This window comes from Amphibalanus amphitrite, unplaced genomic scaffold (genome assembly GCF_019059575.1).
Source record: "Amphibalanus amphitrite isolate SeventyFive unplaced genomic scaffold, NRLGWU_Aamphi_draft 000845F_arrow, whole genome shotgun sequence".
Taxonomy (NCBI): domain Eukaryota; kingdom Metazoa; phylum Arthropoda; class Thecostraca; order Balanomorpha; family Balanidae; genus Amphibalanus; species Amphibalanus amphitrite.
This window is the reverse complement of record NW_024882339.1, coordinates 279,905-295,478: the sequence shown is the minus strand read 5'-3', so window position 1 is coordinate 295,478 and position 15,574 is coordinate 279,905. Positions and strand designations below refer to the sequence as shown.

Genomic DNA, 15,574 nt, shown 5'->3' with positions numbered 1-15,574 from the left:
CATAGTGCTTCTGTAGTAATTACCAGCAGCTAAATATTAGATACATTGTCTTCTGCTGTGCAAAGGTACAAATGATTACGTTCGCGTGACCCCTGGCCTCTCGCAATGACCCCTGACCTGACGTAATCGTTTTTGCCTTGATATGGCAGAACTATAAACATTAGTTGTCTGACAGCCCCCCCCCCCCCCATTGCCAGATTACCGTCTGATTCAGCTGGCCATTCTGGGAAACAGCATCCCATCACCGACTGCTGACGACGACGATCCACTGGCACTGCCCGAACTGGTACGTATGCGCTGTCCAGAACAGACGGTACTGGGAACTTTGGTCAGTCTTTAGTGGTGACAATGTTACTCTGGATAGGACGGTGCTGAGAATATCAGCTGGGAGACTCTATGAGACTTCATCGCACACGATATTCCAGGACACTGAAAATTCTCTTTGTCTCCCAATCCTCGTCACCCTACCTTGTCTGTCCCTGGTCTCCGACACCCCGGTTGTTTACCTTATCTTCGATTTTCCCCCAGCATCCCCCACTGACCTCGCCTCTCCCATGTGTCCCTCAGGACAGTAACGCTAACGTCCTGACGCTGGACCGTTCAGCGCCGGTACCCCTCCAACCGTCCAGCTCGTCCGAGAAGAGACAGCGTGACGCCGAACAGATGACGGATCTGCTACTCAACTTCAGAATCCTGGGTAAGACGGATAGTGCGAGGCTCAGGGCGTGTTTCTGGCCGGACGAGAAGGAAAAGGAACTGATTTTGTTGGACTGAAGCTTCATGACTGACATAACAGAAGCCTGTGATCGTTGTCGCTCCGTTATGGTGGATATGAGAGCAAGTAAACGCGCATTACAAACAACTGTATTGAGCCGAATCGGTCTCATTGCCATTTATAAGACGTGTTCTCGTAACCCATGTAAATGGAGTACCTATGTGTGATGCAGCTGTAGCCGAGCTCAGGTTGACACTTTCTTCCGTCTCCTGTAGAGCTATGCGCGGACGTGTACCGTCGTCAGTCAGCTGACGATCAGAGCATGGCTGACGAGATGATCTCTCTGACGATCGGCGGCGTCGGCTGCTCTGTAGCCGTCCGCACCAACACCATGGAGGTTACCGCTACTCTGGCAGGCGTTACACTAAAGGTACTGCACTCATACCACGGAGGTTATTGTCACATTAGCAGGTGTCACGCTCAAGATGATGGTGGGCGTAAATTGCAGGGGAGGGAAAGGGACCAGGAAGATCACCACTTCTCTGGCTGGTGTGACACTCAGGGTATCGCCTCTCTGGGCCTGTGGTGGTAGCAACCTGGAGGGGAGGGGCTTTGTCGTCACCTTTGAGCTGCTCTGGTAGATGCTCTTCCCAAGTCAGTATGTAATCTAGAGTCAACATGGAGTCACTCGCTATAATCTGTTAACATGTGCCAGCTGCATTTAGTTAGACTATTGAGTGATGTATTCTCCCCGCTACCGACCATTGACTTCTGTCTCCGTTCGTTTAGAACCACGAGTTCCAGGACCCGGACGGTGGCCAGCTGTACCTGGTCAGCACACCGATGACCCAGGGACGCTCCGAGCCGCTACTCAGCTGCAAATACACCAAGGTAAAGGCCTGGCTACACTATGCGTTTTCTTCGTGCGTTTTTTGCGTGTTTGCGTGTTTTGCGTGATATCGTTCTAGAAAAAAGAACGATATTACGTGTTTGTGATGTTTTTCAGCTTAAATTTTAGTTACAAAAGAGTTATGTTAGCTTTTGTATATAACCAAAGTAAAAATTATATTGTTTATAACTTTTTTTCCTAGAACGATGTTACGCAAAACACGCAAACCTGCAAAAACGCACGCAGAAAACGCATAGTGTAGCCAGGCCTTAACTCATGAGCAGAATCCTGGCTCGATCAATGATTGCCTGCATTTGGTCTTCGCTCTTTGATGCTTGGGTTGATGACTTAGTTTGTTCTCGCTTTGCACTGTGTTATGCCTCGAGGCGCTGTACCAAGGTCTGTGACCTGACCGGTGTTCCTCCCTCCTACCCAGGTGGACCGCGCCTGGGACAAGTTCCACTCGGAGTACGGCGGCGTGGCGCAGCTGGTCGAGCTCAGTTTCAGCGAGCTCACTGTGCAACTCCACCAGGCGGCTCTCTGCTCCCTGATGGCCTTTGGAGACGCCCTGTCCCGGCAGCTGAGCAGCATTGGGCCCGAGCAGCCGGCGGCGACCCCGGCTGTCACGGCCACCACCGCCCTGACGGAGTCGACGACAGGGAAACGAGCCGGTCAGTGGGATAAATCAGTGCCAACCGACGGGTTTGGATGCTCAGGCCTCAGGGTTTGCTTGGATATGCAGTTGAAGCGCAAATGTGACCGAATGTATCTTGGTTCCTGCCCTCGTGAATATGTTGTGGCGTGAGCTCGTCGCATACCATGATTTCAACATGATTTATCGTTTTGCTATCGATTGTCAGGCCCTCTTTTCCACGCCACTTCTGTTCTGCAACATATCATACAGACACATCCCTACCTGACACATACCCATCTAGCTACGGTAGCAGATAGCGCGCCCTTCATCCCCAAATCAGTACAACACCGCACGTCCTCTATAACACCACTCTTTCTCTCCCCATGGACAGCGGCCGCGCGCCGACACGGCTCCACCTCCAGCGACGACATCGACATCCGCTTGGACGCGTGCTTCAGCGACTTCCGCGTGCAGCTCTCCTCCAGCCGGGTGTGGGTGGCCGGTCTGGACATGGCCAACCTGCAGCTGGGCGCCGAGCTGCGGCCAGGACGCACCCAGCTCTCCGCCAGTCTGCGCCAGTTCGCCGTCACAGACCTGACGCCAAACATCAAACGCGATAAGGTGGGAGGAGGGTCGTGGGAATAGGAGACAAGAGGCTATGAGGGATCGGTGTGGGGGACGTGGGGCGTGGGTTGGAATCTGAATGACCCATAAGGGGGATACTGACTGACTGTTATGGAATTTAGTAAGGCCGTCAGGTCTAAGGTAAGTTTCGTGGGGAGTTGTGGTTTTCAGTTGTAGTGCAATAAGTTGGGACAGAGCCTATGGTAAGAATTGAACAGAATAGTAGGACTTAGCATGAGTAATAATGTGTCCCTCTCACAGGCGTTAAGTATGACCTTAGGTCTTCTGGCATTGCTTGATCTGCCAAGACAAACTTGAGAAAAATCGAGTGACTGTACCTTTTTTGAAAGTTTCTAACCAACTTGTCTGAAATTCACGGGAGAACGGATGTGGGGTTGAAGGGAGGTGTCGATATCAGTCTTGGTACCAGAGCTGCGTGTTGGACATACTATGCATAAACTTAAAAAAAGTATGACCTTTGGTGGTTTCATGCCCCTCACGTAGGTACTGAGTATGACTTTAGGTGTTGAGTTTAACCCCTGAAGCCCCCTCCCTCAGGTGCTCAGTATGACCTCAGACGAGGTGTTCCGCGCGGAGCTGCAGCTCTATAACCGTCCGCCGGAGCCGGAGCCCTCGTTTGTCGACCTGGAGTTGTCGGCACAGCTGGGAGGAGCGAGACTGCTCTTCACTAACCGATTCATCACGGACGTACTGGTGAGTTCGGGTGGATGGGAGTGGCATTTACCGGCCGAGCTGCATTTATATCGTAGTGATGTCACAATCGGTTGCCCATTCTGAGTAAATGGGCTAATTAGCGTGTGTCTTTGGGTCTTTTGCGGTGAAGTAGATGTCATTTCCTTCTCCAATCGTAACCCGGCCGACATTTTAATCAAGCTTCCATTTCTCCATTCCACTGCTGACTTGATTTCCCAGACTGCCATTTCACCTCCCCCGTGCTGACTGCTGTTGTGCCCCGTCTGCCCGCAGGCGTTTATGCAGCCATTCTCAGCCACTCAGGCGGCGCTGGCCGAAGCCTCCCAGACGGCCGCAGAGGCCGCACAACAGGCCATGCAGAACGCCTACGCGCAGGCCTTCAAGGCCAAACTCGATATCACCATGAAGGTACGAATTATTTACGAAGGAATGGAGCTCGTACTTAGAGCGGAGGAGACATACGTCGTTCATGGTTGCAATATGGGAAGGTATTTTATGGCGTCTGCTAGGCACTATGCTTTGAGGAGTGCGAAAGCCTGTTTCTCGAGCTTAACTGACATAGTTTTGGTCGTGGGATGTATTTCTTGACTTGTTGAAAATAGTTTATATTAAAATGAAAAATACACTGCAGCCGTTCTAGCTGAATAATATCCCCGAATTCGACCTGACCTGACAGCAGCATGACTACCCACTCCCCCGTTCTTCTCGCACGGCAGGCGCCGGTGATCGTGGTGCCACAGAACTCGAGCTCCGACTGGGCGTTGGTGGCCGATCTGGGTTACCTCAGCGTCAGTAACTCCCTGGAGATGCCCGGGCCGCGCAGTCACCTCGGCGCGCCGGCCGTGCTGGACGTGATGACCCTGAAGCTGGACAACCTGCAGTTCTCCAGGTGGGTCCCTGCTCGAATCTGCAGCACGAGGATCCAAGTATGGCAACCTCATGCCTCATGCCCATCTGGGTTTATTCCATGTATCGTATTTTCGTTTTGAAAATTCGTTTGTTCCTCGTTGCTTTTCTCAGTCATGGAGCTTCGGTTTTCTTCTATCTAGTATAATATTGCTGGAAGACATTTTGTCTTATTCCATTAAATTCTGCTGCCTATAATAAATCGATAAATCGATTTCGCTTAGTTACCGTGGGCTTGAGCGCTCAGTTTCTGAACCGACTTCTCTTTCCTCTGACAGAGGCCGTCTGGGCCAGGACGGCAGCGTGCAGTCCGAGTGTCTGATCCTGAAACCGGTGACCATGTCGGTCCAGGTGACTCGTAACCTCAGTACCGGCTGGTTCCGCGAGCGGCCCGAGATCGACCTGCTGGCCAAACTGGGAGACCTAGCGGTCAGTGATTGTGTTCGGCGGGCGTTGGAGGGATTGGGGCGGGGCGTGGATAGTTGTGGTGTCACGGAAATTTAGTGATGAGGAGGGGACTGAGGCGGGTGGTTTGGACCACAAACGCAGGATTGTGGGTGGATCCTCTGAAGGAAAGGGGAAGGACTTTGGCGAAGGGTGTTAAATGATAATGTGTCTTGTAAAGCATTTGGTACCCGTATAAGTTTGCTGGTTATGCAGCAGAGGTTATTGTTGATATCGGCAAAGTCATAGATTAAATGCGCTCCCACGCAATATTGTCATTTCTTTTAAACGAACCCTGCTGCTGAAGAATGCGGCTGGTTTGGTATTCACGCAGGCTACAGCTAATATGTTTCACTCCGATTTAATTGATGCCCTGTCTCTCCGGATGGGCTCTCCCGTAGTGCGTGGTGTCAGTGATGTAGGTGCAGCTGCACATCTCCTAGAGTCTGACGATATTTCACTGTCTCCGCCCGCCATCAGGTGGTTTTGAGCGAAGAGGACTACGCCCAGATCATGCGCACCCTCGCCGAGAACCTTTCAGAGCCGGGCACCGCCGGACTGGATGCCCTGCCGCCTATCGAGGGTGGAGAGACTCAGAAGACTGCCACTCAGGTGGAAACCGCTGCAGAAGTGGATCCCTCCGCGGCGCCCGCCTCGTCCGCCGCCACCGCAGAGAAGGATAAAGCGCCGGCCGGCCAGGGCGGGGCCGTCTTCACCAAACTCAAGTTCAGCTTCGACTGGACGTTCGTCGGCGTTGAGCTGTTTGTCAGCTCCGCGGCAGAAAAGGTAGGATGCGGTGCATAAGGGTCGGAGGTCGGGCACGCTAAGAACTTGAATAAAAATATTGTAAGCTGCTGCGATTGTTTGATATTGTGAATGCCGTATGTAGCTTCATGAACCAGGGACATTAAGCCGTCACATTGACTGCCTCTGCCTCCGGCCTCGTGTCTGTCAACCGATGAATGAATGTAAGAGCAGTCTTTTTTTTGTGGTAACGCTCGGGCTGTTACCGTATATTGACTGCTCCTTTCCTCCTCTGTCTGTTAGTCGATGGACGAATGCAAGAACAGCCGATTCTCTCTGGGCACGTTTGGACTGCACCAGCTCTCAGTGGCTGGAAAGATGGAGTCGGACGGCGCGCTGGGCTGCCGGGTCTCACTGGACGACTGTGTGCTGCAGGACACCAGGGCAGGTGGGTATCACGACGTGATTTGGGTGAGGTCTCCACGGGGAGGTCTGTAGGAACTCAGCTGTGACAGTTTATGCGTCTTTCACCATTGAGACCTGCCTGGCGTGGATGTAAGAGGTGCATGGATGTGTGCGATGTACGTGTACTCTGTGCCGGTATGGCACTGGCACTGTTGGTTGTCAGGGCGTTAGTGGTCTGAGAGGGCTACAGTAATTCTCAGATTGGCCCTTATTTGGTTCCAGTGTCGAGCGCCCGTCGCGTTTCGAACCCGGACTGTTATAACCGGGAACGCGTGCTCTCACCACGCGGAGTCCAACGCTCTATCCCAACTGAGGTACGGGACCGGCTGAGCTATGTGACACACCATAACGTTCCCTCGCCATCCTCTGTCGACAGATACGAAGACGTGTTTCCCGCGACTGATGGAGAAGGTGACTCGGGCAGGAAAGCCCAAAGTGCGCATGATTGACGTGCAGTACAGTCAGAAGGCCAACCAGGACCGTGACCGTGAGTAGATGTGTCATGGGACCGGGCGGGACGCTGCGCTGGTCGTGACCTCATGTAAGTGTTCGTTCACTGTCGCTGTCGGGGGGGGGGGGGGGGGCTGGCTATGCTTTATTCAGGAGCGCTATGTCATGATTCGTTAAATGGTGGGATGCTGGTCGAGCTGTAAAGAGCGTGCAGTACGTGGTGTTTTCGAGACAACTCGGCTGGCCCCGTGCTGTCTGTGTTGGTTGAAGGCATCGGAAATGTGTTTCACCAGATCTCTTTTTTATCCTTTTGCTCGCCATCCGTGGAGTTGCATACCCTCAATAACTTTTAACACGCCATCGCAACCACCGAGTGAGCCCCACTGATCCGCGTCGTTTCGCCGTCCACAGTTCAGGCACGCGTGTCGAGCGTGTCTCTGATCCTGTTCCTGCCCTACCTGATGATGCTGATGGAGTTCTTCACAAAGAATATGCCGGAGCCGCAGCAGCAGGACAAGCGGCACGCCGGCCCTCCGGCGGTCGCCGCCAAACCGTGAGTGGACTGCGGCTCTATAACTCCTCTACCGTCGCACTTTAAAGGAAATAGTTCACTTTCACGAAATTATTTTTTTTTTTGCAATGGATTTATGATTTTTTATGTTCAAAATGATCAGCAAAGAAAATAAAACCTTTTATATAACAAAAAATAATTTTCTATATTTTTGATATAGGAAGAACTTTTCAGTTTCTGTAAGGCACACGCGATCCAGTATGAAAAGAGCATGGGTCCCGAAAATTCTTCAGAAGCTAGAGAAATTATCGCGGCCACCGGCATTTGGGCGATCTGCTCATGCTTTTGTTACTGGAGCGCCTCTTTCCCCGAGATTGCGCCGGCCGCCTGCCATGGACGAAAAATACACGACTTTGAAATCCGGCTGATCGTGGGAAAATACCGCCGGAGGTCTCGGCTATATGCAGGAATTCACCGGGATGTATAGTATATACCACTGCCTCGATGTATAGGCTATAGCCTGCAAGCTGGCTTTGGTGCAAACTGCAAACATGTCAAACATGGTATAGGGCGGATTGTCGATTAATGTAAGCGAATCAGACGTTCAATTGACAATTTCCGATTCTTATTCGATAATTACGGCCAATTATATTTTATTTTAGGAAGTGTTATTAGGAGCGAAACAATAAAATCTCATTTCTCCCCTGTCTCTTTACCTATCTCTCAAATCCCTTGCTCACTCATCTTTCCTCTCCATAGGCGGCGGAACGGGGAGGGCACCGGGGCACCGTCCCCCCCTTTGATTTTGGCATTTTAACATTAGCCCTATGGGCGTTGCATGGAAAGAATGGGACCAAAAGTTGGCAGTGCCCCCCCCCCTTAATTGAAGGTGTTCCGCCGCTACTGTTCCTCTCTGTAGGTATCAGTCTCCTTGCCGTCCTCCCTGAAATCTCTGTTAGTCTTTTCCTTTTCCTTCATTAGTCTTATCCTCCTTTCTCTCTCTCTCTCTCTCTCTCTCTCTCTCTCTCTCTCTCTCTCTCTCTCTCTCTCTCTCTCTCTCTCTCTCTCTCTCTCTCTCTCTCTCTCTCTCTCTCTCTCTCTCTCTCTCTCTCTCTCTCTCTCTCTCTCTCTCTCTCTCTCTCTCTCTCTCTCTCTCTCTCTCTCTCTCTCTCTCTCTCTCTCTCTCTCTCTCCTCTCTCTCTCTCTCTCTCTCTCTCTCTCTCTCTCTCTCTCTCTCTCTCTCTCTCTCTCTCTCTCTCTCTCTCTCTCTCTCTCTCTCTCTCTCTCTCTCTCTCTCTCTCTCTCTCTCTCTCTCTCTCTCTCTCTCCTCTCTCTCTCTCTCTCTCTCTCTCTCTCTCTCTCTCTCTCTCTCTCTCTCTCTCTCTCTCTCTCTCTCTCTCTCTCTCTCTCTCTCTCTCTCTCTCTCTCTCTCTCTCTCTCTCTCTCTCTCTCTCTCTCTCTCTCTCTCTCTCTCTCTCTCTCTCTCTCTCTCTCTCTCTCTCTCTCTCTCTCTCTCTCTCTCTCTCTCTCTCTCTCTCTCTCTCTCTCTCTCTCTCTCTCTCTCTCTCTCTCTCTCTCTCTCTCTCTCTCTCTCTCTCTCTCTCTCTCTCTCTCTCTCTCTCTCTCTCTCTCTCTCTCTCTCTCTCTCCTCTCTCTCTCTCTCTCTCTCTCTCTCTCTCTCTCTCTCTCTCTCTCTCTCTCTCTCTCTCTCTCTCTCTCTCTCTCTCTCTCTCTCTCTCTCTCTCTCTCTCTCTCTCTCTCTCTCTCTCTCTCTCTCTCTCTCTCTCTCTCTCTCTCTCTCTCTCTCTCTCTCTCTCTCTCTCTCTCTCTCTCTCTCTCTCTCTCTCTCTCTCTCTCTCTCTCTCTCTCTCTCTCTCCTCTCTCTCTCTCTCTCTCTCTCTCTCTCTCTCTCTCTCTCTCTCTCTCTCTCTCTCTCTCTCTCTCTCTCTCTCTCTCTCTCTCTCTCTCTCTCTCTCTCTCTCTCTCTCTCTCTCTCTCTCTCTCTCTCTCTCTCTCTCTCTCCTCTCTCTCTCTCTCTCTCTCTCTCTCTCTCTCTCTCTCTCTCTCTCTCTCTCTCTCTCTCTCTCTCTCTCTCTCTCTCTCTCTCTCTCTCTCTCTCTCTCTCTCTCTCTCTCTCTCTCTCTCTCTCTCTCTCTCTCTCTCTCTCTCTCTCTCTCTCTCTCTCTCTCTCTCTCTCTCTCTCTCTCTCTCTCTCTCTCTCTCTCTCTCTCTCTCTCTCTACCCGTCCGTCCGCCCTTCCGTTTCTCAGTCCGTCCATTCATCCGTCCGTCCATCCGTCTCTCCGTATGTTCGTCCGTCCGTCTATCTGTCTCCCCAGACCCCATCCGCCCGCCCGCCCGCCCAAGGCCCTAAAACGAGTCCTCAAATTAATAGGTTAAGGGCATATGCCCCCCGGACAGGAGCCTGAGGGGCATTCAGTACAAGTATGCCCCCCCCATTCAGACTTACACTTCTTACGCCTATAACGAGGAACTAAATAAAAATTGATTAGAAAGCCTTCCTAGTAACTAGGTACTTTTGTGATCAGAGTCGTTTTAGTAACCTCAATTTAGTTGTCATTGCCTTTATTTTGTCTAAAAATATGTTGCTTCTTACCACAAGGGAGCAATGCCGCTTCAACCCTATTGACCGTATTGCGTAACGACGGCAGTCATATTGCGCAAGCCAGGAATCGGCCGCCGCCTATGCTTGGGAATAGGGACGGTTAGAATACGATTTACCTGTATGGCCGCAGCCAGCGCAGCGTAAGCGGGGGGGGGGGGGGGACACAAGGGGCGCGTGCCGCCTCATTAGATGCATGGTGCCTTATGGGCCCGTGCAACTCTGTGGGCCCCACACTGGTGACTCTGAGGGCTCCCAGGGAGTCCTCCCATGAGAGCCCTCAGGCGTCGCTGCAGCGACGCCTGAGAGTCCCATGCCGATCTATAAGGACTCCACAGGGCTCCTGAAGATAGGCCGGCAAGTGAGGGCCGGCAAGATAGGCCGGCAAGTGTGACGTCATCTTTGACCTGACCTGAAAATGACCTCAGTAAAAATTATAGACCTTATCCATTTGTACCCTGCACCGTTTACCGCTTGTCGCTATCTTGCTTTATTCTCGAGATCTCGCTGTCGCTCCCGCTCGTAATAATGGACAGGTCATAAAAATTACCTGACCTGAGGTCAACGCAGGGCGATATCCACTTTTTTTATTTTCGTATATGAATGACAATTGATAAGGCTTTAATCGTCATCAGACAAAATTACAACTTTCAGTGGGGAAAATAGCAAGGTCACTTCGAAAAATAGGTCAAAAGGTCACGTGATCAAAATTTTCAAAAATTGAAAATGCGAGATAGCCAAAATGTTTGTTGGCTGATTGTGAGTTGAACCATATAAAGTTTTTATCGTAGAAAACCAATAGTTTCTGAGTCGCCAAACATAGGGCTGCAGCGCGACCTGCTGGAATTGCACGAGGCTATATCTCGGAAACCGTTGTTCGAAGAAAAAATCCTTGTCACAGCTGGCTTCCCCGCCCATCACAACCCCTTACACCAGTTTTCAACGAAAAATAAAATATGAGGGTGCAAATTTAATTTTTTATTTGTCGATTTGTCGTGGAACGCCCCACGTGTAATAGCAGCGTGTTGCTATTACCGGTGAAACAGGGCCCAGGTGGCCTACCATTTGTTTTTTTAAGAAAAAAAACTATCGTATCAGGGCTATGACGAAAAATAAGTGGCCTAAATCCGATGAGAAGACAGGATTTGGGGGTACCCTAGGAGAAGGTTTGGCTCCGTGACCTGGTATGCCCCCCCCCCCCGCGCTGAAACCCTGGATCCGCCAGTGCGTGAAATAATGCATTAAAGATTAAAGAACCATGCAAAGTTAGCCCTTTTACTAGTTTTACTGGCAAGGGCGATAATGTTCCCCTGAATGTCCTTATTGATCAGTACGAGAATTTCTCTAGAGTTCTCGTAGATAATTTCTCTAGTTTCTGAAGAATTTTCGGGACCCATGCTCGTTTCATACTGGATGCAAATATATGCAAGGCACACATCCTCAACGCAAGGCACCTTTTTCGGGACGAGAAATAGAATATCTTTGCGTAGGGTGATCGTTGGGCTGTAAAAGCTCCTGATTTATGCTCGTCTCAGCCCAAGCTACGGAACTGCTATTCCAGTTCAAAACCCATGTTAAAATGTGAACTATTTCCTTTAATCACTGGGAGAAAGGTGGCGGCGTGGCATCAGCTCGCTCATTTCCATTGTGAGCTATCAGTCTCCTCCGTTGCTTGGATGGTTCTTGTGAGGTGCGTCATCCTACAGCCGTCGCTATTTAACTGATCGTTATTTATCTTATTGTCCCTCAGGGCGACCGGGAAGCCCCAGCGGCCCACCACGCTGGAGGCGCCTCGTAAACCCACACCCGCCTCCACTGGCGACTCGACTGCGGCTGGGGCGGCGGCGGCCGGCATGCTTACACTGCAGCTGACGGTGGATAGGCCCGACATCGCCCTGGTGGAGGATCTGACCGACATCAACACACGCGCTGTGGTGTTCGATGTGAGTGGACGAGGGGGACTTAGATGGTTTCTGGAATGCATCTGCTAAATCGCTAGAAGCACGGGTATAGCTCGAAGAGTGAAGTTACTATGACCATTGTCCATGCCCTGTTTAACCTGTCTTTGCAGCTGCGAATGTGATCCAGCAAAGCTCATTTTATTCAGTTAGTGACATAGATGATAATACACTCATTGATACCGGTGTGATAAACACCCTCGCTTTGTGAAGTGTGCTTTGCGCGTGCGGTGTTGTACGAGCTTGGCGTGCTTCCCCTCCATCGTTATCTAGGCATCTTTCACTGACTGAGCGGCCTATTTCCGCAGAACGAGATTCGTCTGAAGGTGCAGCAGACGCCGGACAAGACCAACGTGATGGGCGACATTAACCGCATTCAGCTGTTTACGTGCGTCTACAACCCTGCCGAGCGGGAGGCCACCATGAACGAGGTGAGTTCCGCCGCGCGGCGGTGACGACACGGCCACGGGCCCACCCCGCTGTCGTTACATCTCTCATCTCTGCGTAACTTTACCTGACTGACTACACTCGTACCGGGATGCTCTCTCCCATACACTGACACATATCCAGCTGACCTCTGATGTACAGGTGTCTGTGATTAACCCCGCCGTTATATCGGTCACTAAAACAGGCGCAGCTCTCCATATTCACGAATAGGTGTCGCTGGACCCAGCTCTGCGGCTCTAAAAACAAAGCAAATTACACGACTTTGAGCTGATCTAACGATTATCTGAGCCGATGTCGGCTTTGCCTGCGACGGTCCGCTCCATCCGTCTCCACTTTCCTGAACACTTGGAAAATACACCTTTTTGCACTCAAAATAGGCATCTTTTCATTCAATTTCGGCGAATTGCATTCAATTTTAGCGATCTCTCTATTCGAAGCAAATGAGAGATCGCTAAAATTGAATGCAATTCGCCGAAATTGAATGAAAAGATGCCTATTTTGAGTGCAAAAAGGTGTAAAGATGTCAGGTGGCATGGAACACCCCCAGCGGATTCCAGCGCGCTCGTCGCTGGCTGGGTCGGTCATAGGACAGCGGTCTTGTGAGCTGGTGACATTGTCGACTGCCTGGGGGTGATCATCAGTCCTCTTTTGACTGTTGTGCGAGTCTGTTTTTTTCAGACTGACAGCTTGTAACCTTGTTAGCCTTACTTCATGGGGTCTCGACTGAGACAGGTTTCGGGCGACGGGAAACAACATGTCACAGGTCATTCCCCGTTCGGCTTCTTCATGTCCGATTACCACGACCACACCAAAGCTCCGCACGGCGGTATAACATGCCCACAGCCCGTACAACAACGTCAGCCATTGTCATCTGTTGGTTGCATCGGTGACATCGCCAATATCGCTGAACTTCTCTGGCATGTTACGCCGTTCGTAGCCTTCCCATCCGTTGGCGCAGGAAACCGGTATCCGTTTGCGGAGCGCACAGCCGTGAGTGTGGCAGTGCTGCGCGTGCCCGTAGAACAGACGCATCACGACCGGGTTCATCCAGACGGGCCCAATCATCACCGGGCACTGGGACACCGAGGCCTGCTCGTCAGAGACGCACTCGTAGACGCAGGCCAGGTACATTGTCATCGGGCTGTGGACAAAAAAAAAACATTGCACTCAGTGAGTCGTCGATAGTCTGTATAACTCAGTAGAGGAAGACATTCTGCCACATATGCTAGATAGCACTTGGTAACTGCATTGCTGACATGAACGTTTTTCGTTCTTCCACTTTCAGATGACGTTTTTATGCTTAATTTCCGACTTTATCGTACTGCGTTATCATAGCGAAGCGCTCCCCCTCCCCAAGCACGCTTTAGCGAATGATCTGGTACAAACATGGATCGACTTGTTAATTGTTTACAACTTAATTGTCTTGATAAATGGGCTTGCACAAAATGTACGTAGGATTCAGTTGAAGAATTAATCGACTACGGGAGATTGCACACTGCACAGTGCATATACCCTTAGACATGGATAATGCTAGAGCAACTATGGCAATTTGTGGGATATAAAGGATTCTGAAGATAACGGACTGTAAATTCAGGAAGGTAATCCCCGTCGTGTCAAGCAATATGCCCTATCGAAGAGCTGCAATTGCCGCAGTGCAATACCCGACTCCCTTGAGATCCCTGCTCAAGAAGCTTACCTGTAGCCTTTGCCATCTTCATCAATATAGAGCCACAGGGTTTCAAAGTCGAGCATTTGGATGTCGGGTGCTTCATGCTGACGCAGCACCCCCGTGACGAAGGCGTCGTCCACCCAGAAGAAGGGCTGGTTACTGCTGGCGGCCACGAGCCTGGCAGCGGCGCTTGGCGTGATCAGATAGAGCCATCCGGACATGTAGTAGGGGTAGGTGCTCTCCGGGTACTCCAGCTCCGAGACGTACCACTTGCTGTTAGGATTGCGAATCGGCTGGCTGCCGGCGTAGGTCACGCCTAGAAGGGCGTCGGAGCCGACTGTGCCCTCGGGCAGCTCCTCCAGTCGCCGGGTCAGTCGGAACACATCGACGACGGTGTCGTGGTCCATCTTGAGGATGAAGCGCGCCTGCGGACAGTAGTCGCTGGCCCAGCGCAGGCCCATCAGATGCTTGTAGGTTAGGTTGCGGTAGGTGTCGAGGAAGTTGCCGACGACGATGTCAGCGTACGCGTAGTTTTCGGCCTGTATAGCAGCCATCCGATGGTCGTACATACGGCTGTCAGCCGGCGGAGCCAGCTGGGCCAGAAGAAAGACGCGTCGCATGCGCAACTCCTCTAGTATGGCCGAGGGCAGCGCGGCACGAACTTCGGCTCGCCATGAAGGCTGACGCGTGTCCGACGTCACCACCATCACTATGTCAACCTTTTCATAGCCACACACGTCGTTGTTGATGACGAAGGTGAAATCGCTGAGGTTGGAGAGCTGGGTGCCATTCGGGTACAGCGGCGGCTTGGTGATGTTGAGACTGCCGGCTGACTTCCGCCTACGCAGGCGATCGGCTGCGTAGCTGGCGTCTCTCGGCCACAGCTGTGAACTGTCGTCTGCGATGCTCGGCCGACGGTTAATCCGCGGGTGAGGTGGATGGGTTACGTTGGCACGCCTAGCCAGCAGCCGGACGTGCTCTTCTGCGTCCTGTAGCCAGCTGGAGCTGTTGGCAGCGGCCTCGTGTCGTGCTGCCGGCTGCTGGATGACGCTGGTGACGACCGTCATCCCCGCGATGGTGAGGGATAGCGCGACGATCCCGGACAGCATCCAGCGGTTGGAGATTCGCCGCTGCGAACAGTGCGGTGGCTCGTCAACCATCTGCCGCACTTTACTTCGTTGCTCTCAGATAAAATACGAAAGAGCTACGATGGAAAATAAGTACTTGATATTTTTATATTGAATGACCTTTCGAACAACAGTTTGAGTTCGATCGTTTTGCACGATGCTTTTTGTTTTAGTTTAGTGTTACTGTATGCTATCGGTTGATTATATTACCAACAAACTTATGCCGAGTTTGCAAATTGCATCCTCCTCTCTTTGTAACTTTATCCCTTACCTACCTTGCGTTTGCTGATGATATTCACCATGCTCCTTGGCTGTGGTGAGCTCGTCGCTTATGTAGCATTATATATGTCAAGTGTGAGTAAATTATTCATGAGCAACTTGCAAATAATGCTTACTTTATATTTAACTGATCAGCTTTGCTTCTCTGATTAATCAACATTCCAAAATGCGAATGAAGGAAGAGCTACCTAACATTTCTACCTTGCCATTTGGCTCATGTTATTTTACTTTTCAAGCTTTGATTATAGCCAAGGCCTTGCTATAGGGCTAGTCTTATAACAAGGCCCTGGCTAACATCCTAACAACGTCATTCTGCCGCGTCAAATCTCGCCATAGATCGTGGTAAGCTCAAGGCGGTAAGCTGCTCATTCTTGGC

The 15,574-nt window shown here is 51.2% G+C and overlaps 2 protein-coding genes across 3 annotated transcripts in view; one reads left to right on the top strand and one right to left on the bottom strand.

The window, feature by feature from the left end:
* LOC122367014 (vacuolar protein sorting-associated protein 13-like) overlaps positions 1-12,816 on the top strand; it is a 26,829-nt gene extending 14,013 nt beyond the window's left edge. Inside the window, exons 13-29 of the mRNA XM_043339756.1 lie at positions 198-286; positions 568-697; positions 991-1,145; positions 1,505-1,606; positions 2,041-2,275; positions 2,630-2,859; positions 3,421-3,576; positions 3,850-3,984; positions 4,293-4,465; positions 4,761-4,911; positions 5,407-5,712; positions 5,974-6,118; positions 6,512-6,622; positions 6,997-7,138; positions 11,469-11,661; positions 11,985-12,107; positions 12,802-12,816. Coding sequence (XP_043195691.1) covers positions 198-286; positions 568-697; positions 991-1,145; positions 1,505-1,606; positions 2,041-2,275; positions 2,630-2,859; positions 3,421-3,576; positions 3,850-3,984; positions 4,293-4,465; positions 4,761-4,911; positions 5,407-5,712; positions 5,974-6,118; positions 6,512-6,622; positions 6,997-7,138; positions 11,469-11,661; positions 11,985-12,107; positions 12,802-12,816 — 2,591 coding nt within the window. The remainder of the gene's footprint in view (positions 1-197; positions 287-567; positions 698-990; positions 1,146-1,504; positions 1,607-2,040; positions 2,276-2,629; positions 2,860-3,420; positions 3,577-3,849; positions 3,985-4,292; positions 4,466-4,760; positions 4,912-5,406; positions 5,713-5,973; positions 6,119-6,511; positions 6,623-6,996; positions 7,139-11,468; positions 11,662-11,984; positions 12,108-12,801) is intronic.
* LOC122367015 (beta-1,3-galactosyltransferase 5-like) lies at positions 11,799-15,574 on the bottom strand. 2 transcript variants are annotated; one of them, XM_043339757.1, is made up of 3 exons: positions 15,195-15,574; positions 13,820-14,922; positions 11,799-13,264 (listed from the first exon to the last, which is right to left on the bottom strand). In XM_043339757.1, exons 1-3 carry the CDS (start codon positions 15,219-15,221, stop codon positions 12,991-12,993), a joined length of 1,404 nt encoding a protein of 467 aa, XP_043195692.1. In that variant the 5' UTR covers positions 15,222-15,574; the 3' UTR covers positions 11,799-12,990. The 2 variants fall into 2 exon arrangements, with proteins under 2 accessions (XP_043195692.1, XP_043195693.1); XM_043339758.1 differs by having other exon boundaries at positions 13,061-13,197; positions 15,195-15,542.

What these genes read in the sequence shown, in the direction of transcription:
- LOC122367015 (XM_043339757.1), bottom strand. Translation starts at nt 15,221, where the DNA reads ATGGTGAATATCATCAGCAAACGCAAG. An exon ending in ATATCATCAGCAAACGCAAG is followed by an intron (nt 14,923 to 15,194) that starts GTAGGTAAGGGA and finishes CACTGTTCGCAG; the next exon opens with CGGCGAATCTCCAACCGCTG. An exon ending in GAAGATGGCAAAGGCTACAG is followed by an intron (nt 13,265 to 13,819) that starts GTAAGCTTCTTG and finishes TTTTGTCCACAG; the next exon opens with CCCGATGACAATGTACCTGG.